Source organism: Arachis stenosperma, chromosome 5, assembly GCF_014773155.1.
Source record: "Arachis stenosperma cultivar V10309 chromosome 5, arast.V10309.gnm1.PFL2, whole genome shotgun sequence".
Taxonomy (NCBI): domain Eukaryota; kingdom Viridiplantae; phylum Streptophyta; class Magnoliopsida; order Fabales; family Fabaceae; genus Arachis; species Arachis stenosperma.
The window spans coordinates 5,676,880-5,703,924 of NC_080381.1; the positions used below are offsets into that span (position 1 = coordinate 5,676,880).

At 33.8% G+C, this 27,045-nt stretch overlaps 3 protein-coding genes across 3 annotated transcripts in view; 2 read left to right on the forward strand and 1 right to left on the reverse strand.

Moving 5' to 3' along the window:
* Positions 1 to 2,659: 2,659 nt before the first annotated feature.
* LOC130980329 (uncharacterized) lies at positions 2,660 to 4,611 on the reverse strand. The gene is made up of 2 exons (XM_057904021.1): positions 3,999 to 4,611; positions 2,660 to 3,663 (listed from the first exon to the last, which is right to left on the reverse strand). Exons 1-2 carry the CDS (start codon positions 4,609 to 4,611, stop codon positions 2,660 to 2,662), a joined length of 1,617 nt encoding a protein of 538 aa, XP_057760004.1.
* A 9,785-nt stretch (positions 4,612 to 14,396) lies between these two features.
* LOC130979411 (FCS-Like Zinc finger 2) lies at positions 14,397 to 15,639 on the forward strand. The gene is made up of 2 exons (XM_057902851.1): positions 14,397 to 14,854; positions 14,978 to 15,639. Exons 1-2 carry the CDS (start codon positions 14,550 to 14,552, stop codon positions 15,162 to 15,164), a joined length of 492 nt encoding a protein of 163 aa, XP_057758834.1. The 5' UTR covers positions 14,397 to 14,549; the 3' UTR covers positions 15,165 to 15,639.
* Positions 15,640 to 19,046: 3,407 nt separating this feature from the next.
* The window catches only part of LOC130982338 (uncharacterized), a 41,792-nt gene continuing 33,793 nt past the window's right edge, over positions 19,047 to 27,045 (forward strand). Inside the window, exons 1-12 of the mRNA XM_057906310.1 lie at positions 19,047 to 19,252; positions 20,210 to 20,313; positions 21,571 to 21,705; positions 21,792 to 21,842; positions 22,804 to 22,898; positions 22,993 to 23,110; positions 23,492 to 23,593; positions 24,395 to 24,583; positions 24,665 to 24,825; positions 25,434 to 25,604; positions 26,325 to 26,417; positions 26,531 to 26,849. Coding sequence (XP_057762293.1) covers positions 19,156 to 19,252; positions 20,210 to 20,313; positions 21,571 to 21,705; positions 21,792 to 21,842; positions 22,804 to 22,898; positions 22,993 to 23,110; positions 23,492 to 23,593; positions 24,395 to 24,583; positions 24,665 to 24,825; positions 25,434 to 25,604; positions 26,325 to 26,417; positions 26,531 to 26,849 — 1,635 coding nt within the window. The 5' untranslated portion in view covers positions 19,047 to 19,155. The remainder of the gene's footprint in view (positions 19,253 to 20,209; positions 20,314 to 21,570; positions 21,706 to 21,791; positions 21,843 to 22,803; positions 22,899 to 22,992; positions 23,111 to 23,491; positions 23,594 to 24,394; positions 24,584 to 24,664; positions 24,826 to 25,433; positions 25,605 to 26,324; positions 26,418 to 26,530; positions 26,850 to 27,045) is intronic.

Genomic DNA, 27,045 nt, shown 5'->3' on the forward strand with positions numbered 1-27,045 from the left:
TTCACAGCTTAAAAAAAAAAAAATTTCCTTCTAGAATTTAGACCAATAGTTATTTTTCACAACTTGCAAATTCTGTAAGTTTCAGCAAGTATCAATATACCTAATTGACTCATTTTAGTAAAAAAAAAAAAAAAACTAATTTTGAATTTATATTAAAATGTTTTATCCTTATTTTTTATATGTACTTGTTCTATTATGTTATGTCTATATGATAGAAAGTACTAGTACTTTCTGGCTTGGTGAATTATAAGTATTATTATTGATGGTAAAGTTACCTAATACTAATAATTATTCTGATTGAAGATTGATGGAAGTTGAATAACTAACATTAGTTGAGGATTTTAACAAATTAAAAAGAATGAGAAGTAAGAAAGAAAACTGGAGTGACATGACAAGTTGGAAGGAGAAGTGAAAGATGGTGGACCAAAGAAGGCAATGGACATTGGACAACAACATTGCTGGCAGTATCCATTTGGTTTTGTTGGACCCAATATAAAAAAAATTATTATTTGTCTTTTAAAATTCAGTTTTTGTCAAATTTTTTTAATTTATTATTATTTAATTAATTTAAATATTTATTTTACGTATCTATTATTCAAAAAATTAAAAGGTTATTTATTTCTCCAAAGTATTGAAGATAACTAAAAAATTTTGGAGACAATAAATATACATTATTAAAAAGACAAAATATAGATAAATGTTTAAATTTTCATAATGATCTCTTGGATTTACTATTTTTTAATTTAAATTTTTATGTTTCAATTACATTATAATAATTTTTGAAATTAAGTGAAATCGAACTCCAAATTAAATATCATAAATTCAACAAACACATGGATAATTTAAGGCTCTAGAGATTATCTGATTAACTAATCTAATGTGACAAAAAAAGTGTCAGAATATTTCTACCTTTATTAAGTCAATGCCAAAAAAAAGCTTAAAAATCACTATATAATGCCCAAAATTTAATCTAAAAAATTATTATAATGTAACTAAAATAGAAAAAATAGATTAATAAAAGCTATAAATCGAACAGGCCACTATAAAAATTCAATCTATATACATATGAATGGCATCAAATTCTTTTGGGGCAGTTGCCCCTCCCTGGTCTGTGATGATTCATCGTTGTTTATATATGATGTAATTAATTTGTCAATATAATACACAGGACATGTTATTATTTTTCTTATTTTTATGAATTGTATTATAATATTTATCATATATTGAGTTTTTTTTAATTATAGATTTAATTATTTCATTATTTTTTATAATTTTATCAATTTACAATTAAATTTTTATATTTTTTTCGATTGAATTTCTGTTCTAGTTTTTATTTTATAATTATGATTAAATATCTAATTAGATTTTTATCTGTAAGTAAATGCAAAAATTTAGTTAAAAAAATATAAAAATATAATTATAAATTTAATAAAATTATAAAAATCAATAGAGTAATTAAATTTTAATTATATATTGAGCCTTTGCATACTTTTCATTGTTTTTTCTATGCATTATTTTTTTTCATATTGATTACATTTTGTATAATAAATATCCATAAAACCAACAAGAGGAAAATATTGACTAAAGAGTAAAGACATTTCTTTAATATGTACTTTTATAACTTAATTCTTTAAAAATATATTTTTTAGAAATTATTTTTCTTATGGTTGTATGGGTGGTGTTTTGGCCGGATATTGGCTATGGAGGAGAATTTTCGATGGGTGGAGGTCACCCTCAACACGCCGGGGGCGTGGTGGCTATGCGGAGAGGGACGTGGCTTGCGCCCATGCAACACGCCCGGAGTGTGGTGACCTAGCTGGCGAGGGACGTGGCGACACACTAGGGGCGTGGTGAGTCACGACGGGGGGCGTGCTGCCTGGAAGCCCGTGACGCCCGCGAAGTTCCAATGCTACTGACGCAGCACGCAGGGGGCGTGGTGCAGCCTGCCTGCATGCAGGGGACAGCCCCCCTCCTCCGGGAACTAGCGAAAGTGTCCTCCTCCATGGGCATATATATTCATTGTTCTTCTCCCATGGCTTCACACAGAAAGCAGAAAACAAGAGAGAAGGTGAGAAAAAAGTGTATCGTGTAGGAGAGTGTGAGTGATGGTGATCAGTATTGAAGAGGAATAGTGAGTATATTAATGAGCTATACGGTGAAAGAAAACAAAATTTAGTTTAAGGGTTTAAAAAAAATGGTACGTAATTATTTGACGCTAGAAGAGCATATTATCAACTATTTGGATCATCCCATTTATGTAAGTTGGTAGATTTTAATTTTTTTTCTGTGTTTAAAGTTTATTTATTTTTTATGTATTTCTATTTTTATGTATATGTATATTTTGTAATGAGAATAATAATATTATTGTGTGTATTTTATAAATATTTTATAATTATTTAATAATATAATAATAATTTTTATAAAATAAACCTTAGTACTACTATTACTACTACTCCTTTCGACGTATTAGAGACGCAGAGCTGTTGGACACTAAGGAGTCCATCAGGCGATACGTCAGATGTCAAATCTTCTGTTTGTTAGGATCGACTCTATTCACGGACAAGTCGACCGCATATGCCCATGCGAAATATCTACCATTGCTTCGCGATTTCGAGCGGATCCATACTTATAGTTGGGGGTCAGCATGTCTGGCACATCTTTACAGAGCACTATGTCGTGCATCACGATATGATACAAAGGAGATGGATAGCCCTCTGAATCTGTTGTTTGTTTGGGCATGGGAGCGAATGCGGTGTCTTGCTCTTGGAGGTTGCCAGTCGCCACCGGAATGATTTACTGCTGCCCGTATTGACTCATGTCGGTCTGAGATCATACCCACGCCGTCTTTTCTAACTAGATACATTCGCAGATTCCTGAGAAAGAAGTGCCACGCATCAGCTGTCTCTCCTTCCACTGAGGCAAAGGCGATAGGCACAATGTTCTGGTTCCCATCTTGTGCAACAGCGACTAGAAGTGTACCTTTGTATTTTCCGTATAGGTGTGTGCCGTCAACCTGAACCAGGGGCTTGCAATGCCTGAATGCCCTAATGCATGGATTGAAACTCCAAAATATACGATGAAGTATTTTTACACCTTGCGCCTCCTCATTCCCGTTGTACAGTGGTCGTGTTTCTATTTGGACAACTGAACCAGGCATCTTCTGCACCATGACCGAGAGCCACCATGGCAAGGCTTGGTAAGAATCCTCCCAACCACCAAAAACGTTGGCTATGGACTTCTGCTTTGCCAACCAAGCCTTTCGGTAACTAATGGTATAGTTGAACCTTGACTGGACTTCCGTAATTATAGATTTCACCTTGATGGACGGGTCCGTCTCGACCAATGGCTTTATAGTATCAGCAACTGTATTTGAGTCCAACTTGGAATGATCTTGTGAAATCGCTCCGACCGTGCACGTGTGCCTACCGTTGTATCTTCGTATCTCCCAACAACATTTTCTCCGTATCAAGCTAGCTCGAATAAGCCAGTCACATCCACGCCCGTACATCTTGCATTTTGCATAGAACGTCTGTGGCTCAGACTCATACACCTCATAGTCAACTCCTTTGGCAATAGTGAAACTTCTAATTGTTGCAACGACCGACTTTCTATAATTGTATTTCATTCCAATCCGGAACTCCCCGTCCTCAGCATCGGCAACACCTATGTCAACAAAATTAAAAAATAGTAAAAAATTTTAAAGTTAAAATTTAAATTATATATATCTTTACTAACATTTTAAGAATATTAAGCTATTTTAATTTTCAGCAGCTCGGTTAGACCGATTTTCATCGGTTCATTTCAGGTTTCACCGATTCATACTGGTTCGTTTCCTTATTCGGTTTAATTAACGGACCAGACCGGTTTAATGTTTGGTTCACCAGTTTTTAGGTCGAACCGGTCCGGTCCGGTCCGGTCCGGTCTGGTAAAGACAACACTGTTTATTACTCAAACGAACGTATAAACTGACAAAAAAATATTATTTCGTCACCACGTACCTATGTTTGTATATTCCGGAAACTCGGGGGCATGCATGGCCTCGAGATCCAACTCACGCATAAAAGGTGGAACGTCCATCGGTTGACTGCTCGGCGGACCCACCACTACATTCTCTGCTGCTGCCTCAACTCCCACATTACCATCCTCATCTTCGTCGCCGGCCTCATAAGTGGCTTCGAAGTCTTCTTCGCTGTCACTATTCATTCCTTGGTACACTGCAGCTCTATCATCATGTATATCTATATCATTCTGAACCGCCACTGCCTCTACAGTTTCAAAATCAACGTACACCTCAATATGTGGGTGTCGCATCTGAGTCTCCCGGTGAATTTGAAACATCCTCTGCATACTCGCATCATCAGTGATCGGCATGGCATCAAACTGTATTAGACCACCAAAAACCACAATCGGATTCCGGTACAGAATTCTGCTCACTCTCATTAACGTACCATTATCCATGCTTTGACAGAGGCCGTTCTGCAGCTCCATTAACGTCATCGTGCATGGAACCACAAACGAAAACGGATTCTGGGACATAAACCTCACTCCCTCATGAGTATTACGTACTATCTCACCGTTGCGATACACCACCAAATTTGCGGTGCCCTCCATTACACCAACAACAGCCTCAAAGAATCCTCACAACACACTCAAATCTCACTCAATATGGAAAACACTCTCGAGCTCTACCTTATATAGAGCATTGCTGCCTGCCTCAACCAATCACGCTTTGACACGTGTCAGAACGTCCCCACGTGCTGAGTCATCACGCCTTCCACGTGTTGCATACTTGGACCAATCATTTTTCGCCACGTCAGCACGCCCCCCCACGTGCTGACTTATCACGCCCCCACGTGCTGCACCTCCTGGCCTATCAAACTGCGCCACGTCAGTACGCCCCCTGCGTGCTGCTTGGGTGGCTCAACGGCAGCATGCCACCTAGTCTCCACGCCCCCTGCGTGCTGTTTAGGTGGCTCTCTACGCCCCCCACGTGTTGAAGGTACCACGCCCCCTGCGTGTTACCCCTTCATCTAACATTTTCATCCATTTGTAATACACACTGTTGCTCCATTTTCACTCAATACACCAAAATACTTTCCATATTCAAATTAATGATCCTATATTTTTATTCAAGTATTCTTAATAATTAAAAATACTTTTTATTAAAAGTCTATTGAAGAATATATAAAAAATTCATTTGTAAACAAAAAATGTTACCAAAAATCACTTCAATCTGACTCTGACTCAACCATGAAATGTAACCTATGTAGCAGTATTCTTTACCAAGTTATGTACTATAATTACCCAGTGTGAGGTGCAGAAGGCAATAATTGAAGCTGATTAAATTAGTGAAAACCAATAAAGTCCAAGAAGCTGAAGAGAATTTGGCAATGCACATGATGTGAGGGTGAGTGAAAGAGTCAAGGAGTCAACGATTGGGCGTAGCAGAGAATCATTATTGATTGGGTTCTCCGGTTTGCCAAGAAAGGAAGCAGAGCAGCGTATGAGAAGGGAAGGGGAAAAAAATCTGCATGTCCATTAGAACCACGTGGAAGCAAACAAAACGTTATGTGTGTTAATGTAAGCCACGTAGCGTTACACGCGTTAAAACTCTATCGGCGGCTGCATCGGCCTGAAACGCTGGACAACTCTGCTTATTATTCACTTCTCTTCTCCAAACAAGACACGGTCGTGAATATACCAGCAGTAAAATATTTGTATATAACCAATTTGGTTGCTCAATTCACTCGTTCCCTTGAATAAATATTAGAGATTTAAATCTCGTTTTATATATATAATAATTTATTTATTAATCATGAATTTTTAAATAAAATTCAAATTTACGACAAATTAATTTTTAATTTGTCGAAATTAAAAAATATAATAAAAAAATTTATTTATATATGTATTTTCAAATTTAAAATAGAATTTTGTTATTATTATTATATTTTTAAAGTATATTTTCAAAACATAAAATTACTAAATCTTTTAAATTTTGTGTTCTATACAAAATTTAAGATTTTACTAGGACTAATATCTATATTTTTATCAATTGTAATAATATAACTCTATAGAAAATAAAATTAGTATTGATTATATTAATTGAATTTTTTAAAATACTGTTTTAGTGTTTATATTTACACTAAGTCATAATTTTAGTATTGAGGTTTGAAATAGTTTATTTTTATAAAAGTATTTTATTTTATTTTTTATTTAAAATAATATTTTCATTCAAAAATATGTTTTTTATTATCTTCTTTTAAGTAGTAATAATAAAAAATAATAATTGATATAAAAATGTTTTAGAAAAAAGATGTTTTGTTAACGGTTAAGAACAAAATTAAGATTTAATACAAATAGCAAAACTAAAATAATATCATTAAAAAAAACTAAAAAAGCCTTACTTTATATTATTGTCCTTAATATTTTAAAAATTTGTAAAAATTATTTATAATATTTAATGTAAGAAAATTATTGTAAAATATTTGTCTAGAAGGAAAAGACCATTTAAAATATTTTTTTACTAATATATTAACTAAAATGTATTTAATTTAAAAAATTAAGTGCATCAAATATTTTCAAAAATAAAACTATGCCACCGGAACTATGGATTGGGTGAATTTAACTTGTTAATGTCCTTAATATGTTGCAAATTTTTTAAAATTTTCACTATATAACGGAACTTTAATAAGTGATTTATTGTTGTTTTAATAAACAATTTCATTTTCCAACTTCCAATAACAGCAATGCAGGACAATTATAAATAGTTATCAAATCCCGAGAAGCACTCAGTAGTAAAATGAAAATCATAACTCTCATTTATTTAATTAAACGAATGGCATCATCATTCATCATGTCAGTTTCGGGAGGGGGACCCAAAGCTTCGAATTTTGCAAAAAAAAAAAGAGAAAGGTGGAGTGTGGGGCCCAGATACAATTTGGGGAAGAAAAGGACGAAAGAATCTGGGAAAAAGCAGTGACGTCATTGAAGAGGTGGAGTGAGAAGCAAGCTTTTTTTTTTTTTTTGGGACATGAGTGAGAAGCAAGGTTGAAGGGGAAAAGAGAAACCGTGGGTTTTGGTTTTCGGGGCGGAAAAAAAAAAAAACTAGTGCTGCTATTTCTGGCACTTGGGTGGTTTCGTTTTTCTCACTTGCATTTACGGCGCGTGAGTAACCTCAATGCACTCAATTAAGTAAATAGTACTACTTTCTAACTCTGTTTAACGGGTCGTTCCAGCCCATTTGAACCCACATATCAAATGGGTCGGATTTACTATTTATATATTTTATAAATGAATATTGATTTGTACAGAAGTGAATGTGCATGATTGTTAATTTAAAGGAGTTTGTAATGAGGGGAAAAAGTAAGTACTTTATAAATAGTTTTATTTAATCTAGAATTGATTTTTTGTGAAATGGAGAAATATAAATATTTTGCTTATAGTATAATTGATTTTGCATTTATAATTATGAAATTCTGATTAACTGAAAAATGAAAAATCATCTAAAATATACATATTTTATTTTGGTGCAAAAAAATTGATTATAGTCCCATCGTAAAGGGTTTCTAAACATGCAGTTGGCTCTTTGTTTTTTAAAAAATTTGTAGGATAAGATAGATATTTTTTAGAGTGAATATCCTATCGGATCCCTGATAATTATTTCGAAAAGATAACGAGATCTCCAAAAAAAAAATTTTCAATCCGGCCCTTGATTTTTTTTATTTGGGACTAATTAGTCCCTGTGTCAAAAAAAATAACATTAATTTTTTTTTTGTACAAGGACCTCGTTGTTCTTTTGAGGTAATTGTCATAGACTATTTTGAGTTTTTTCTATTTTTATATATATTCACATATAACTTAAACTTAACATATTTAAATATAATTTTCGGTCAATACATTAAGTTTTTTTCAAAATAAAAAATAGGGAGTCTCAAACCCATAACTTCTAGTTAAATATGAAGAATATGAAAAGATTATGTCATTTGATTTATAGTTTACTTACAATCAATACATTAAATTATCAATAACTACTATTTTAAAATATATGAATAATTAAAGTCAAATTCTATAAAGTTTACCATAAAACCAAAACTCTAAAAAAATTGACTTGCTGATTGTCACCGCGTGCCAACATAATTGTTCTTTTATAAATCGAAAATGCTATTTTAATAATTGAGTTCTATAATTCATCCAATAGCTCAAGTACATTTTATATAAATTTGCAGAATTAATTCTTAAATTGGTCCCGAAAAGATTACGCAATTGTTATTCTCATTTTTGAATAATTTTTTTAATTAAATTAGTCTCTGAAAGATTTAATATAAGTTGTGTTTGTTCTTCCATTAATTATTTAACCCATTCTGTTAACGTTGTTTTACGTGTCGCGTTAAGTGAAACGATACCATTTGTGATAACAATGAGTTATGCTTAAAATGACGTCGTTTCTTACTTCCTCAGCTCCCATTACTCTTCCCTCAAAACAGACGAAACAAACACAGAGAAGAGGAAGAATCGATGACCGTAGGAACGACGGAGGCACCCCTTCCTCGGCAACGCTTCACCGACTGCGACTGTGCTTGAGCGGCTTGGTCTTTAGGCCACCGTTGTTTGGGCATCCTGGGCTCGGTCTTCTCCTCCCAGTCAAGAGAAACAGAGAGAGAAGACGAAGAATCAACGATCATTGGAAGGGCAGAGATGTTGTCATCGGCTAAAATCACATTTCTTGATAAAATTAGTATTACCCACAAGCATTGTTTATGATAATTGATTTGTTTCCCTAACCTTGTACAAAAACTTTATACTTGATGAGCATAGCCAAATTGATCAAATTACTCCACATATCCATGGATTAAATTAACGAACATAGCCAATTAATCATGGTAGTAGTATTATTTTTTGTTGGGTTTTTTCTCTTCTTTGTAAGGCCCAAGTCCAACTTTTTGGGGGTGTACTCTTGCATCCTAGTATCACAACCCTAATTCAGATTTTGGGGGTCATTTGAGAGAAAGAGAGTAGCCACCAAAGAGAGAAAGAGAAGAGGAAAAACAGAATTTTCGCTTTTGCCCAAAGCAGTAAATTTCAAATGACAGTTTCTCAGTTGTTCACCGTTGGATCGACTTGAAATTTAAACTGCGCATTTCTATCATATTATTCTTCATTTTGGTTAGTGTAGATTTTGATTGGATATTTGCACTGAGAGAAATTGGCTTCGCAAGAGAGAAATTAGGTTTCCCGTTTTTACACATAGCAGCAATCTTGGAACTGCAGTTTCTCATTCTTTCACCGTTGGATCGACGTGAAATTTGGACTGTAGATTTTTCACATTTTGTTCTTCATTCTGAACGGTGAAGATTTTTATTGGAGGTCTACAGAGGAAGAAATTGGCTTCGACAACAACTATTTTTTTTGGGTATATTTCATCTTCTTGCTTCTTATTGTGAGCTTTGGTGCTTTGATGTTTTGGTTGGTTATATGCACGTTTTTGTGCTTTGTTTGAGACTCTCTTGTACCTCATTTGATTATAGTGGAGCTATTTCATTGGTCTGGACGACCCGTGATTTTTACCTCTCACATTGAGGGGTTTTTCACGTTAAAATCTCGGCGTGTTCTTGTTATTGCTTTACTTGCTATATTTGCTTATTATAGTTGCTACCATATGGAGTTGTGAGTGCTTCCATATTGTTCTTGTGTTGGATATTTGTGTCGTTTCCGCTACTAGGCTCTTTCATACGAGAAACTGAGAAACTGCCATTTGAAATTGAGAAACGTAAATTTCAACAGGCTGAACGAGACGTCGCATTATGCTAGGGCAGTGACTTCAAGGTTAGTTGCGTTCTATTTGTTTAATCTAAGTATGTGGCCTAAAGCAGTTATGCGGTGCCTGAAGCAGCTTCAGCACCTTGTTGTATGACTCTTCCTAATCCCTGTATATTTGTGCAATTGCCTTCTGTTTTTCCATCCACACCTTTCTGTAGGATGGTTTGAAATAATAGCTTGCCTGCACCGCACCTTCCAAAACTGGAATACTCACAGAGGGGTTGGACTGAATCAACGGTAATATGATCCTGCAGATCAGACTGCTGTCTAACTGACGATGGTCTTGAGACATGGTGTGTGCTAGACAACTGTGCGCTCCACCAACCCTCCAAACATCCTTGAACACAACAAAACAGTATTGCTTTAGCCATATCTCAAACCTACTTAAATATATTATACAGAAGTACTAAAAGCACAATTAAAGTTGAACTTACCAGTATCTGAGGTTCTGCCGAAGGGACAACGGAGGCTCCATTGACACCCACTCTCAGCTTGACGACACTACACATGGTACTTTAATTGGTCCAATTCGATCACCCGGTACTCCGCACTCCTGCGAACATTGTAGTTTTTCACATCCTAAAGCACTGCCTCTCGGTTTTTGAACCTGTGGCCGACCCAAAACTCTACACCGCCGTATGGGTTGTAATTCTCTTCACCCGTATCAGAAAACAGAGTCTTCTCATGCATGGCGTCTAAATCCAGGCTGTGATAGTAACTTGGCACTGCCGTTAGCGTCAGAATTGGGTGAGGTGGCAGCAGGACATGGCGCGCCACAGTCTGGGCAAATGTCTCTAGAACAAATTCATCCTCATCCCACCATCGGATGAATCAATATCTGCACTGGCCGCCACGTAATCATCTTCCGACTCCTCCTCGCGCTCCTCTGCCTCATCCACTGGAATGGCGACATGAATGGTCCTGTACATAGGTCGAGTGTACGGAACCACCACAACCACTATGTCTCATCTCGGCGAAAAGTTCCATTACCTGCTCCACCATGATCTTCCCGTGGATGTCAAACATCAGTCGCACTTGCTCGTCCCCTTGAAGTCGGAATAGTCAAAATCGGAAGACTCCGTTACCCATGGGTGCCAGCAACCTATACGCTACCCTTCCGATCTCCCTCACTTTTATACCACCGAACTTGCTCAATATTAAACTCTTCAAATTCGACAACGTATTCACACGTTGAGTGCGAAACAATATCGGATCCTCACACTCAAATGTTATCCCGTTGTTGCCATTTCTCATATGATAACTGGGATAAACAAGCACAACTATATATGAACTGTTACTGGCCATTGATGCCTTACTTTCGTGAGAAAAACTAGACAGAAAAAGAATATAAAATATTTGTGAAAAATATCAAAAGTTACACATCATTTTCAATTTATCTTTTATTATATTTATTTTATTTATAAAAATAAAAGATACGCAAAACAGTAGATTATAACTTCTAATAGTTAAAACATTTTAGTTTAAATTTCTGATATTGATACTACCTAGAAAAAGTGCACATCATCTTTTATTTTAAATATAAAAATCAAATCAAATGAAAACAATTATGTTCTTAGATTGATTACGAGGGTGATCACTTCTAGAGAGTAGAGGTTGTGCCGGTCAATGTCGGGCGTCGAATAGCGCAAAATGTTTCCAAGTCACAATGAAAATGATGACGATGATTTGAGCGAGTTACTACCTGAAAGGTACATCAACTTTTTAAAAGTGTAATTATTTTTGGGTGTTTTTAAAAGTTTAATATATTAAACTTCTAATTATCTAATATTTTAGACGCGCTTAAAATTAAAGTAAATTAATATATCTAAAGTTTAATATATTAAAATTAATTTATTTGTCAAACGCATGTTCTATGTATTATTTATTTAAGTAAAATAATTACTTAAATACAAGTTTGTTTACAATATAAGAATACCTTGCTGTTCTTTATTTTATTAATTAGTACCTCTCATGAAAAATCCCTTGTTCTATTTTTATATTTATTTATCAACCATGATTTATTTGTAATTTGAAATTCTTCGAGCTGAAGTATATTGCCACTTCAATCAGGATTCAAGCCGGTTAATGGTATCACGAGACATTTGTGACGGAGTAGGACGGTTAATGACATTAGGTGCAAGAATGGTTTGATTATAAATTTTGAGTTAGTTTTGAAATTACAAAAAATGTTTTATTAGCAGAATACTACAGCCTTCGAGAATTTTTATAAAGTCATGTTAAATTAGTCAAATTTGTAAATAATAAGGTCCATTCCAATAATAACTCTACAAAACGGTTTACGCAAAGTCTAAAGTCTAACATAGCTCAGTTGAAAACACAATCCAACATTGTGTGAGGGAAGGAGGGATGGTTAGTGGTATTAAATTATGAGTTTAGTTAAATATATATTTTAAGGAAACATGTTAAAATATTATTTAATTTTTATAAAAAATATAAAATTTAAAAGTAATTAATAATTTTAACATATATCTTTAAAACATGCATTACTTAAAACCCATATATTACAGTAAACTATTAAATCAATATGGATTTTTAAAAATATTGTTAAAAATGCCTTCCACTTTCGATAAAAATAAAAATATTCTCAAATATTATAAGCAAAATAAAACATCTTTATAATATTTTAAAATATGAAAAAATAATAACTTTTTTTATAAGTGACAAACATAATCAACCTATACATTTGAACTAAGATTTTGTATAAATATTTAAATAATTATTTAAAAATATATAGAAATAAAATAAAAATTTGATCTCTAAAATTTTTATAAAAATATTATGAACTATAATAAAAAGAATTGCAAAAAAATTTAACTATACATAAAAAATGATAAAATTATCTTTTTTATTTATATTTAAAAAATTACATTAAAATTTAACTTTAAAGTATATTTTGAAAATATATATGTAATATTGGTTTTCTATTACATTATGAAATATTTTTACAGTTAAAAAGAATAAAGATATTTTTAATTTTTTTTTTTCAGAAAATTGGGAACGGATTTATCCCTTGTACTGTACTACTATTAGTGTAGCATAGTAATTAATATGTAGTACTATACTACCATAGGAGTATTATTTTGACAGCGACAAAAGTAAAGAAAGGTTATGGTTAGTGGTTGAAAAATTTGAAGTGAGGAGGTGGTCATAAATGGGGGAGGCAGGTGGCCCGTGGACCCAGTAATTTACCATCTGAGAAAACCGCACACCAAGACATTTGACATTGGGCGGTGGCTTGTATAACTTGTGACCGTTACACCTACGCGCTTTGCGCGAGTTTGGAGGGGTCCCTCACTCTCACTCTTTCTTTTCTTTCCTTAACTTAACCCACTACGCTTCGACGTGGACAGGAAGGGGGGGGACATGTGCGGTTTGGTCGCACCTGGGCCCCTACCACTTCGGACACACTCAAATACTCCTCAACTTGCAAAGATCTTTTCCCTTCTTTCTCTATGGGACTATAACCCCCTCCTACTTTCTCTAAATCACAAAATTGCCACTAACTCAACCACCCCACAAACTCCCTCACAATGGCATTATTGAGATTGTTTCCAATATTAGTGGTAGCTGTCTTCACCCTTGCAAAAACTTTTTTTTTCCATATGGTAATTTATTTATCATTGCAAAACCGATTTTTTTTTAAAATTAAGAGTGAAACTTGAATTTTTTCAGATTTTTGGATAAAAATAAAAAAATTATAGATACTATTTAAATTATAATTTATTGGTATCGCAAATCCAAATGTTAATTAGGCTTAATTAAATTAAAAGCATACGATGTAATTCAAGTGTTAGGCAAATTCTTAGACAAAAAATCTTATGCTCAAAGAGAACGACGGATTCTTAATGACAAAGACCATAAAAAAAGGTTTGATTTCTATATATGATTATTGTAAACAAAGTTTATAGAAAAAATAGATAAATAGATTTTTTATTTTTCATCTATAGATATTTAAGGTTTTGAGAGTTTAAAAATATATTTAAATTTTTGATATTTTTAAAAATTAGACATATCGATTTCTTTGAGTATGAGACTATATCATTTGAATTATAATTTATTGGCGAAAAATATTTACTCTTAAATGTAGTGATTAATTTTTTTATAAATAATTTTATTTTAAGACAATATATTTGTTTAATTATTTTCCCATTTTTTTAACACAATTAATATGAAACTTAATTAGTCTTGTTTATGTATAATTAATTAATGAGACATCATAGTTAAAAAATAGATTTATTTTTAATATTAATAATTAAGTTATGAATACATACAAATTGAACTAAAAAAAAGAATATAATAAATAAATAATTATTTAAAAGATGTTTTTAATTCAAAACTAGAAAAAAGGATCTTACTAGTTAAGGTGTTTTATGAAAAAAAAAAAGAGAGTATAATTATAATTTTCAATCAATGTATTTATAATGTTTTTCATTACAAAAAAAAACCCTTTAATAAAACCAATATAAAATGGGAATATAATGTATTTTTGGGCCAATGGATTCATGACTAGGACGGATTCTAATGAGTTGAAAAACCAACGATTGCCGTTGTTTATTATAGCCCCCACTTTTGTATTCCGCATACAATCAACCACACTCTATAACTATAACCCTTTCTTTTCTTCTTCCCCCTTCACCACCTACCTTCAACCTCCTTTTCTTAAAAACCACACTCTTTCTCTTTCTCAAACAAACGCATTTCTCTTTGCGAACATGGCTGGTTCAAATAACCAGAGGCATTGTTTCTTTGACGAAGACGATTCTGTGGTTGACACAGAGCCTGGCCATTCAGGTCACAACTACTTCCAATATCAACACACCCTTGTTTCCAGGACTATGGGATACGCTACCTATTACAGAAACCCTGGCGTTAGAGGAGCACCCTTCTCGCTTTCTTCGCCGAGATCTGCCGCCAGATTCTACGATGCAAGATTCGAAGATCACCAACCTCACTTCCTCCATTCTTGTTTCCTCTGCAAGAAGCCACTCGGGGAAAACAGAGACATCTTCATGTACAGGTTAGAATCAAGATTCGAGGATTCAAGAATTCCAGATCCCTTTCCCCAATTCCGCAATGGATTTTTGTTATTTTAGATTTAGGGTTTGGATAATTGGAATCTGATTTTGAAATTTGATGGCAGGGGTGACACTCCTTTCTGTAGCGAAGAGTGCAGGCTAGAACAGATTGAGATAGACGAAGCTAAGGAGAAGAATCGGAACCTTTCTTCTTCCATGAAAGCTTTGAGAAAAAAGGAGCAAAGAAAATCCACATCACCAAACAGGGCTCAAGATTACTCTTTCCGTACAGGAACGGTTGCTGCCGCTTAGATGAAAAAACCAACCACCTGGATGCAATTTTTAGGGTTATCAGAGAGAGAGAGAGAATACACTAAAAAAACAACAGAAAAAAGAGAAAAGTAAAAACAAAAAAAGAAAAAGTAGAAGAGAAGGTGTTTCTTTTTTTTTTTTTTTTTTTTTTTTTAATTTTGGGGATAGATCTTTCTTTCTTTCATCGAAGAAGGTTCGAGAGAGAAGAGATCCAGTTGTGGAAGTAATTTTTGTTCATCAAGCTGTAAATGTTACGCCTGTTCAGAAGAGTGTGTGTACTGTAACGCTTGCGGGATCCTCTCTCCGAAATGGCTTATTTTCTGGGGATTTTTTTTCTTTTTTGGGGTGGGAAAAGTATACCAAACGTTTTGGTTTTCTGCTACTTTCATGTAATGTATTTACTGTTATGTATGTTGTCTCAAAAATGTTTCATAATTTTAACGAAGAAACTGAATACGAGCTAAATTTCCTTCTTCTTTCTTTTGTTCTCTCTTTAATTTTTATTTGTTCATGATATTGGTTTAGAGAAGAAATTGATAATAATACTAAGAAGAACAGAATCTGATTCTACCGTTTAATAATTACCATGGTTGTTGATGATTGTATTCAGTTCTTTTACTCTCTTTCCCATTTGATATTACATTCGTATTCTGGAGTCACAAAAGAAACACAGCTGCTAAAAATTTCTTTCCATTTCAAAATTAAAACCCAAAGGTAAAAGGTGTGAAGTTCAGCACATCAATCTTGAGACAAGTTCCTATAGCTCAGTACCTCGGTGTACTTTTGGCTTTTTTCGGTTACTAAAATATTTTCTAAATATATATATACGATGCTCTGGTCCGTACGGTAAGACATGAAACATGTCTAAGTAGTTGCTGCTGTAGAGTGCTATGAGTTCTCATACCTGTAAGCAATCATCCATCTTCAATTTTATTTTGTTTTCCCCTCAAGAACCACAAAATTAAAGTATGATGAGGTAAAGTAAGAAGTGTAAAACTCCATTTAAGATATCATCTTCAATATTCATGTAATGAAATCCAATTATTCTCGGCTGTATGGGGTGAGCATAGCATCCCATGACCGACGGCGAAAGCAAAGCATACTTTCTTTAATCGCTTATATTAATCAAGATATTTAAGGCAGCTGAAACTGAAAGGCAAAAAGTTATAAACCCGTGACATATTTGGTTAAAATAATGTTAAATGGTTACTTTAACTTTAAAGAAGAATAATAAAAACTCCACATTAGTTACTTCCAAGTTCCAAAATATGTTGGGTGGTGGAGGGCATCTAGAGAACTTAAGAGAAGTGACTATTAATTGTCATTGACTTATTTCTAATGGTGAAAGGCCAAAACCATAGCTTCATTGTCCAATAACTTAGCTTCCCAAACCCAGTTGCCAGAACTGTTGCTGCCAATTACTTTTCACCATATATTCTGTTGCCATTGGGTATTTTGGAATTAAATGTTCTAGCCCTTATTTGACCTGTTCTATTTTCTTGTCGACTTTTTCTCCTGCCTTCATTACCCTTTGGTAAAAATAAAATTTCGGAATATAGCATAGTAGTGAATAAAAGTTACTTCTTTGTTCTGATCAAGAGCCATGAACATTCTTATCATTATTGTTTGGCTACTTGTTATAACGAAAACATCAAGCTTTTGCAAATTTATCCCCAACAACAGTAGCTGAAATGTGAGCGTGATAGTAATTCAAGAGGGGAAAAAAGTCATAAACTGATAATAGAAAACATGGTGCTAATAAGCTTAAAACATTAGCAAAAACGTCTTTTGCGGCATCAACGTTAACTCTCAGACGCATCGGGCTTTGCAGAAATAAAGCTAGAAATGGACGTTGTTTTGAATCCAGCAGCATTGAAGGGCCTAAATGGCGTTTACCTTGCGAAGAGGCTTTTCCATGATCCACATTTTTCTCTTATTCGTTTTCAAGTGGGTCTTTCCTCTTTCCTCAACCCACCCACTCCCCCACCAAAAAAAAGGACCTTTTAATTTCCTTTTGGTGGAGGTCTAGTGGGTCTATTTCAATAAATAAACAAATTTGTAGAACGGCCTTGGCCCCGTAAGAAAATAAAAAAAGAGAGATGGTAATCAACCTCAAATATTGAACGCACGGTCTTGGTCTTGGTCTTGCTGAAGTGGTCATTACTTAGGATTTGAATCCTCTAAAATTTGAATTTTGTTTTAGAAAATAAAATGTAATTTCTTATCATTAATTTTACAAATAGAACCAAAAATAAATATAAAAAAAATTATTCAAGAATAAAAGATCACATTTTATTCTCTAAGATAAAATTTAAACTTTAGAGAATCCAAACCCCATCATATATAGTTTGCAACAAGTACACTCGGATTCGAGATTTAACTAAGTCAAATAGTGGATAAAATCCTTAAATAGTGTGTGTCTCGTGTCGTATTTTGTGTTTATGTGGAAATAGATCATCTCCAGTAAAAAAAATATTTAAAAAAATAAAGTATAATCTTTTACCTTTAATTCTTTAAGTGAGACCAAAATTAAATAAAAAAAAATAATAAAAAATTAGATTACACACTACATAGCATCCAATTTTTTCCAGTGGAGTGTGGCACCCTCCAGTTTATGCATATGATGATGAACTAAATCTTTGGTTTTTGGTATCAAATTTATAATTAGAAATAAATATTTATTAACAGAAAAAGGTTTTAATTTTTTTATGAATTAAACACATAAAATATCTAGTCACCAAAATTTTTTAAAATTGTTAGTTGATTTTTGTTGAAACTTTTTATTGATAATATTTTTAGCAAATAACATGACCCTTTTAATCTTTTATCCTAATAGGAAAGCTTTCTTCTTAGTTCTTACTCTACTTTATTTAATACAGATACAGGTAGATAGACGCATCGACGTCATGGTCATGGTTAATATAATAACAGCGTTATACAAACTTCTGGCTACCCACGAAGGCCACGGCATGCAAGGTGGCGAGCTGGCCTGCGTTGCTGGCGTTGTGCCGGTGTCAGTGTTGGGCGCATCGCGCCACGTTCATAATTAATACTACCATCCTTGCATTAGTGTGCCACACCGTTTTTTCTTTTCAGTTTTTCTATTTTTGCGTTAAAGATACGTATTAATTTTAAAAATTATTTTTTTTTTATCAAAAATTAATTTTCACTTTTTTTTTTAAATTGCAAATACAATCCACCATAATATCTTCTTTTAAACAAGTAATTGCCACTTGTATTAGGTTTTATGGTTTTTAAACATATTCTTTATTGCTAAAGAAGTTTAGAAATTGTCACATCTCACATGTTAAAAGAAAGAGGAATTTAACCTTCTTTGATATTTTGGGGCACCACAATTAATTATAAAACTATATTTGCATTAAAAAAAGAGCATTAAGTTAGTTTGTATTTCATTCAATATTTTATGATAAAAATAGTGTAGATATTTGTGGGTAAAGTGCAAATTAAATTATCAATTTCAATTCATTTTATAAAAGTCACCAAAAAAAAAAATTAATTTAATAAATACAGGACTTTTCATCGAGAACCGCCTCGAGGTATTCCGTATTCGCATGTGCTGTAAGCAAATTAAGAATAAAAAAGCTCGCCGTATCCAGTGCGGTCTGCACCTCAGTATTTCGCTTCTGTTCAAATGCCATCTTAGCATAACATGACCTCACGTGGTCAAATGCTCCACGTGCTCAACTCTTAATGGTTAAATAAATTAGTGTAATGTACACCCTCATTTCACAGGATCCACACTCTTGCTGTACCTTCCAGTCCTCATTTTATTATTTTTTTAGATATTTATTTCTTTTTTGATGAAGTATACAATAACGGAGACGTGGCATTAAAGCTCCGTATCACTCATTTCTTGTGCGTTTTTTTTTTCTTCTTGCTGCTTCTTCTGATAAACCTCTTCGTCGTCTTCGTCTGTGTTACCATCACGATCATCGCTGTAATGAGTACATGATCATCACAGCGGAACAAGATGCTGGAGGATCAGGTAGCGTACCTCTTGCAGAGGTACCTTGGCAATTATGTCAGAGGTCTCAACAAAGAGGCTCTCAAAATCAGTGTCTGGAAAGGTTCGCTAATTCCTCAGTCCTCGTTTTCTTCCTTTCGTTTCTTCTTTTTAATCACTGTTCGATTGCTTCCTGTAACAGTACTTGCTAATTCTTTTTATTAACTCCACTGCTGAGTTGAGATTAGTGTGAGGCTGAGTTTGTGAGTAAACTGTAGTGGTTGAAATTGATATTGAGAGCACGATGTTTATATTCGATGAATCGAATTCATGTCTTCAATCTGTTGACTGTGCTGGCACAATCGAAGCGATAATGCGCCAGTAATGTATTAGCAACTTTTGTTTGAAATTTTTTTCCCTCTCTGGTGAATGTGAAATTCATGCCGTAGTTTAACTGGATATAGGTTAATGAGCGGTAAAAACGGCAATGAACAAATGATTTTGCGATCAGCAGATGACACTTAGCTACATTGCTTGTTCAATGTTGCTTCTATATTTCTCAGTGTGTTGAGATTTGCGAAAGATGAACACCACTTCACGTTTTATAGCATTTTAGGATAAACTAGCCTTGTTGCTAATTGTGTTCCTTGCCGTAGATATTGGACCAGGTTTTAAGTTGGTCGCACAAAACTTGTTGCTAATTTTGTTACTTGCTACTAATTTAGCTGATGTCCTCACACTTGATTTTGTTACATTTATCTATGGTGAATGGAATTATCAACCACTTCTGAAAGAGTGTAAACCAACCTTTAGGAGAAAAAAGAAATGGATATTTCAGTACTTGATTTGTTTTAGTTGTCTTGATCTAGTGGTGTGTTGTTCCGAGGTGAATGCACATCTTTGGAGATGATTAAACTGTGGCAACGTAGAAGTAATACACTAATAAATAATAATATTGTACTATCTTAAGATTTTGAAAGATCCTATGGATATACACGCTTGTCTGCCCTGTCATCAAATTTACTTAAAGCATTCTTGATTTCTTTTGGTCTTTATAACTGGTGACTAAAATATGACACAGGTGATGTGGAGCTGAAGAATATGCAGCTTAAGCCTGAGGCTCTAAATGCTTTAAAATTGCCAGTGAAGGTTAAGGCAGGTTTTCTTGGATCAGTGAAACTGAAGGTTGGTGGTTGGTTAACTGCATCTGATACATATATTTTGAATTGTGATATTGTTGAATGGTCAATACTCCTGTGTTTTTTCTTATGGTTGTAAGTTACTTAACACATGTACACATATTCACATTTTTGCATTTCTTGTTCTTTTCCGTTTGCTTCTGTAGTAAATCTCTTTGATCTAGTATTAGAATAGAGGAAAATAAGAGAGTGGGGAAGAAGTAAATGTCAGGAAAAGGGGGTGGGTTTTTTGTTTGTGGGGGGGGGGGGGGGAGGAGAGAGAGAGAGCTTAGAAGTTGGAAAATATGAAGAGATAGCTTGTATCTATTTCTCAACTTGGTGCCTTCATCATTTTCGGTTAGGAAATGAAAAGTTGAGATAGCTATGAAGTTCGAAGGCATCTATTTCAATTATTTCCATTGTGAAATTTGTCTTTTTGCAGCTCCCTTTGCTAACATTGTGGTTTAACCATATATTTCATTTAACATTTTTTCCTATGGGTTTTTTAATTATTTATTTATTATTTTTTAAAAAATAAATTTCAAATGTTTTTTTTCATAGTTACGAGGTTAGAATATATTTCCATCCCTATATTTTTCGGTAGGTGTTTGTGCCCTTGACTTGGAGCAATTTCCGTTGGTTCTTTTGCAAGGCTTTTGAAGAATGAGGCATCTATGTGTGTGTGTGTGTGTGTGTGTGTGTGTGTGTGTGTGATATTTTACATTTTACTTCTTTTTATTGCTGTTTATTTTTTATTATTTATATCTATTTTTTGTGTTGAAGGATACTTATAGTTGTATTTGTTAGATATATAATTATTCATGTACCTCTATCTAACGACTTAGCCTTAAGGAGAGATGGTATTGTGACATGATATCAGAGCTTCTATGATTAAAACATCTAGAGTTTAATCCTTGCTCCCATTTTCCTAAATAAAGATAGAGTTTCTTTATAAGTAAAAAAGAGACCTGTACTTATATATGACATTTATTTGTTTCATGACAGTATTGCATGATTTTTTACATTTTCCTTCTTGTTCTTGCTGTTTATTTTTTTTTTTTTTTGTGTTGGAGGGTACTTTCCATCCTTTTACTTGTAATTCACTTTTTCACTTCCTATTGGATCAAGTTCCTTGTATCCATATAAAGAGAATCTGGGTTTTTATGCTTATCTTAACTTATGCATAAACTGAGCAGGCTTTTTAAGTAGCACAATCCTTTCGATATAAAGCGATGGTTATATTTATATTTTTGCTTTGTTAAAGGTTCCATGGAGTAGGCTTGGCCAAGATCCAGTTTTGGTATATTTGGATCGCATTTTCTTATTGGCTGAACCTGCAACTCAAGTTGAGGGATGTAGTGAGGATGCTGTCCAAGAAGCTAAAAAGAGCAGAATACAGGTCAGAAGTTTGAATTTGGTCAACAGATAATTTGTTGCTAGACAATTTATTTGCTGAAGAATACTTACCTCTCTTTTGACAAACAGGAGATGGAATTGAAGATATGGGAGAAGTCGCAACAGTTGAAGTCTGAAATGGTATCAGCTTTGTTTCATTTATTTGTTTGTTGTTAATAGCAACTTGTTATTATTGTGAGTTGAAAATTTCACATTATGTGGTGTCCAACCAAAAATATCTTGCCTAAAATAAGTTCAGAGGTAGTGACAGCCATCTTGTAAACATTTTACTTCCGCCAAATGTGCCAAAGGACTGTGAAACCAGCACCATCATTGCCACAAAAGTTTTCTTCTCTTGGCCAAAGTCTCTTGAGAATCTGAAATTGTTTAAAAGTTGGATCACACGCCCAGCCCGAGCCTCATAGAAACTGCAAACAAAGTATTCCCTATAAAAGTTGCCAGTCAAGACTGAAAGAAACTTATTTTCTGTTCAGTTACATGCCAAAATTCCGAAGTAGTATTTATATTCCCCCCCTTCTCTTTTAATAAATTTACTATTATTTATGTATTTCATGTCCTACAAGGGTCCATTTCTTTCTCTCTCAGTCTCAGTCTCTTTTTCTTTTTCTCTTTTTTTTTTTAAATAAAAACATTCTTTAAAAGTCAAGCAATATGTTGTTAACTTTTTTTACTTGTTTAAATTCACAGATTATAAATGCTCAAGAAGTCAAGTTAGTGAATATTGAGAACGAAATACTTTCCAAAACACTCTAAAGAAGCACCTATTACTACATATTGAAATTTATTTTAACTTATTCATAAATTATTTATCAATAATTCTTTTCAAAAAGAACTTAAATAAGTTATTTACTCAAATAGGCCCTTAGTGAATTGGGTATACATTAAGGTTAACTAAGGGATTTTGGGGGAACAAGTGCTTTCATTATAGTTTCCTTGCACATATGCATGCCATATTATTCAGGAATATGTACTCTTAATGCCTCCTTTGGAGCCCTGTGTAAGTTACTAAATATGTGCGTGGATGTTTGTGTATGTTCAAGAATAACTTATATTGACTTTTATATCTTGTTTTATTTTGAAGAATACATCATGGTTGGGATCCCTCATCAGCACAATAATTGGAAATTTGAAACTTTCAATTTCCAATATTCACATCAGATATGAAGATTCGGAGAGGTAGAGGAGGGTTTCAAATGTTCTCTTGATGGTAGTTTTAGATGGTACACAGTTTCGTATATCTTTCTTTAGCCTAATATAATCTGCCTTGTAGTAATCCAGGGCACCCATTTGCAGCTGGTGTTATGTTGGACAAACTCTCAGCCATGACGGTAGATGATACTGGGAAAGAGACTTTTATTACAGGAGGGGCACTGGATTGCATTCAAAAGGTTCTAATTTATCTTAATATGAATTGATATCAGCTGTCATGATGAAATCGTTTTGTACTGCTTTATATGCTTGTATCATTCTAGTGTAATGTTTCCTGCAACAAACAGTAGATATCAAGAAGATTTTGTATTTGAAGTTTCCTAGGGGTGAAAATAAGGTTGTTATATTATTGATTCTATGTATAATCTTTTTTATTTGCTTCTTTTAAGGAATTGTGTTACTTACCAAAGAATCATAGTTACCAGAAACCGTAGTTAAATCCAGAATTGCAATATGATTACATTCTTGTTCAAAGGTCCATAATGATTATTTCCTTTCTATTAGCTATTATGTTGCTAGTTTTTTTTGGTGTAAAATATATTTTCCTTATTGTTTTGCAGTCTGTTGAGCTTGATCGACTTGCAGTTTATTTTGATTCTGATATTATTCCATGGCATATTAACCAAGCATGGGAAGACTTGCTTCCTTCAGAGTGGTTTCAGGTATGTATTTGGTGGATAGTAAGGGCCGAGGGTTTTCATTTCTCTTTCTCCCAACCTTCTAAACTTAGTCCTTTTCTGTTTCTGTATATTATGGATGTCAGGAGAGTGTGTGTATACAGTTTAGAAGGTTCATTGGAACTTCTTTGCTTTTTGACAACATTAGTCTCTCATGTGTTGTGATGCTATTGGTCTCTTTAGATGTGTTTCTCTATGAGATATACAGTGTGTTAGGCATGTGTTCTTACCTGGCTCAGTTTACTCGGACGTGCATGTTTTCATTTGCTTCTTTTCTTTTAAAGATACCTTGTCCTCTACAGAAATTGCCCACCTGCATGTGCACACGCAGGGATAATAAGGAATGAACCTTTTTGGAATATTCCGGTAAGTTTGGTTGTGAAAAGATACTATTTTTGTGGAGCAGATTGATGGATAATCCTGCTTGGGATATAGATGCTCTATCTTGATTCTTTAGTCATGCAGAAGACAAATTGAAAGATTGAAGGATGGCCAAATTTTAGGGATGTTTACAATGGAATGCAATTTATTTGGACATATGAGGACAAAATAGAAGTACAGAAGCTTTAATGTTCTATGGTTTGGGATATTTACCCTTTGGCGTGGGCTATGGAATGAAAGATTGAAGGATGACCAGCTTTTAGGGATATTTATAATTTATTATGCTATGCAATGCAATTTATTCGGACTTATATGGATAGAATAGAACTACAGAAGCTTGAATCCATCACTTATCAACATATCTTTGATATTCAGTATCCTCATCAAATTTTTTCAAAAATTCAGGTATTTAAATTTGGAACTAAAGATGGGAGGCCTGCTGATAATTTATCAAGGAAACATTCATACATTCTGCAACCAGTGACTGGAAAAGCAAAATACTCCAAGCTGTGGCAGAATGAAACTACTGATAACAAGCAGCCTTTACAGAAGGCAGTTGTCAATTTGGATGATGTTACAATCAGCTTATCTAAGGTTCTATTGATTCTTATTCTTTGCTTTCTTTTGCTTCCAGGGATTGTTAGTGGGGTAATCTATACAGTTCTATCTTTGTAGGATGGTTATAAGGATATTATGAAATTAGCAGACAATTTTGCTGCATTTAATCAACGTCTGAAGTATGCCCATTTTCGTCCACTGGTAGCAGTTAAAGTTGATCCAAAGTCTTGGTGGAAGTATGCTTGTAAAGCTGTATCTGACCAGATGAAGAAAGCGAGGTAATTTACAACCCCCTATTATCTTCACAACCTGATGCAATAGATGTCAAGATACAATTTGTGAATGCTAATTGCTCTAGATAAAATACGGAGCTTGCACAAGTAGCCCACAATTGAGGAGGATAATATGATGTGAAATAACAACAGTGACGAGTAAGATATTACTAGTCCCCATCCTAGAAACAAGTTGATACTCACATCTTTGTTCCATGCATTAGCTATAATATGGCTTCAGAATTCAATCCACGTGCTTAAGATTTTTTAATAAAATTTTTTGTATGATTTTGATTGTTAAATTAGAGAAAACAAGAGAAAAGAAAGGGTAGGAGAGAAAACGAAGGTAGTAATAGCATTGATCTGATCTCAGGATATTTCTGGTCTAAGATGACTTAGATTGTCATGTCCATTTCTTGACCTGAGTTTTTTTTCTAGTTTTTAGTGTATTCTTCAAACCAACCACCTACTTTAGTTTGCTGTTTTAAGCTTCAGAATATTTTAGGGACATTCTCAGATTAATATAAGAACTTCATGTGTTGTGATGGGAATTGATCTTTATTTATCATATTTTCAATACACTTGTTTTATTAAGAATATTGTGTTACTGTCAGTGGAAAGATGTCCTGGGAGCAAGTTTTAAGATATGCAAGCTTGCGGAAAAGATATATCTCTCTCTATGCTTCACTGCTCAAATCTGACCCCAGTCAGGTGACAATCAGTGGCAACAAAGAGATCGAAGAACTAGATCGTGAACTTGATATTGACCTTATACTGCAATGGAGGTACTTTAGTTTCAACTTTATCTTAATATTTAATATTGATTACTCATATGGAAAAACATAGTATATATGGTCATTATTAGTTGGCAGGTATAGTGTGATGTTAACCGTCAGTTTGCATTCTGCATACATTTCCTAGGTAACTATAGTATCAGAAGGTAGGCTCAGGTTTTCAAGGTAGATTATATTACATCAATTTGAATCTTTAGCCAGCCGTTATGTCAGAAACTGGTTAAAGAAGTTTGTAATGCTACTTTTATAAAAAATCTTGCGTGTTTGCTGGTGTGAGTGTCTATTAAGCTTCTAGTATCGACTGTGTCTATTTTATTGGCTGAATTGAATGATGCATAGCAACCAATCTTACAACCAGTTTTAGCAAAGTCATGTTACAAAATTATTATGTCATTTCTTGGTTGCTACTTCAATTAAGAAAATCTTTTGTGGAAATTATTCAATGTCACTCTAATTGTTAATATTGACTGCAGTTCCACTTTATAATCACTTTCTTTTCTGACTTTGACACGTTGAGTTCTTGTCTTAGGCTCTGCCTTGATAATTAATAAGTTCACTTTGTAGGCTCTGTATTCAGGTGAAAGTTCCATAGTGATTTCTTGTCGTCATTGTCTATTTGGGTTCAACTAAAATTGTAATATATAGTAGACTTTGGAATTGTCTTGTTTCCTGTTCAACTTTGGAAGTATTCCTACTTGATGCAATTTACAGAATGTTGGCTCACAAGTTTGTGGAGAAATCGGCTGAATTGGATCTTAACTTGAGGAAAAAGAAAGCAGGGAAATCGTGGTGGCCATTTGGAGGGTGAATATTTTGTCTTCAAATATTCCATCTCTCATAATGACAAAGATTTTTTTCTTTTTCTTTTTAATATAGTTTTGACAGTATTGCTGATGTGTGATCACATACACTGGCAGGACCAGTGAATCTCCTAAAGAGGGAAGTGAGGAATTTAATTTCACCGAGGAGGATTGGAACCGATTAAATAAAATAATTGGGTACAAGGAAAGTGATGATGGGCAATCTGTGACTAGCAAGGCAGATGTTCTTCACACTTACCTGATAGTTCACATGAATCATAATGCCTCAAGGCTTATTGGGGAAGCCAAAGAGCCTGTTGCTGAATTATCATGTGAGGATCTCAGTTGCTCTGTAAAGCTTTATCCAGAAACCAAGGTCTTTGACATTAAGTTGGGCTCCTATAAGTTATCATCGCCAAAAGGTCTCCTTGCAGAGGTATGACTTATCCTCCTCTTGTTCTTCTTCCTTTTTATGCCTTTTGTTTTTGCAACTGAATTTTCTCCTTACAATTGATGTTAATTTTGTTGATTTATATTTTATGCTTAACAACACAATTGTGGCATAATAGAGTTAATTTGAGCTGTTAGGGAATCTATCCTAGCTGGCACTTCCTATAACTACCATAACAGCT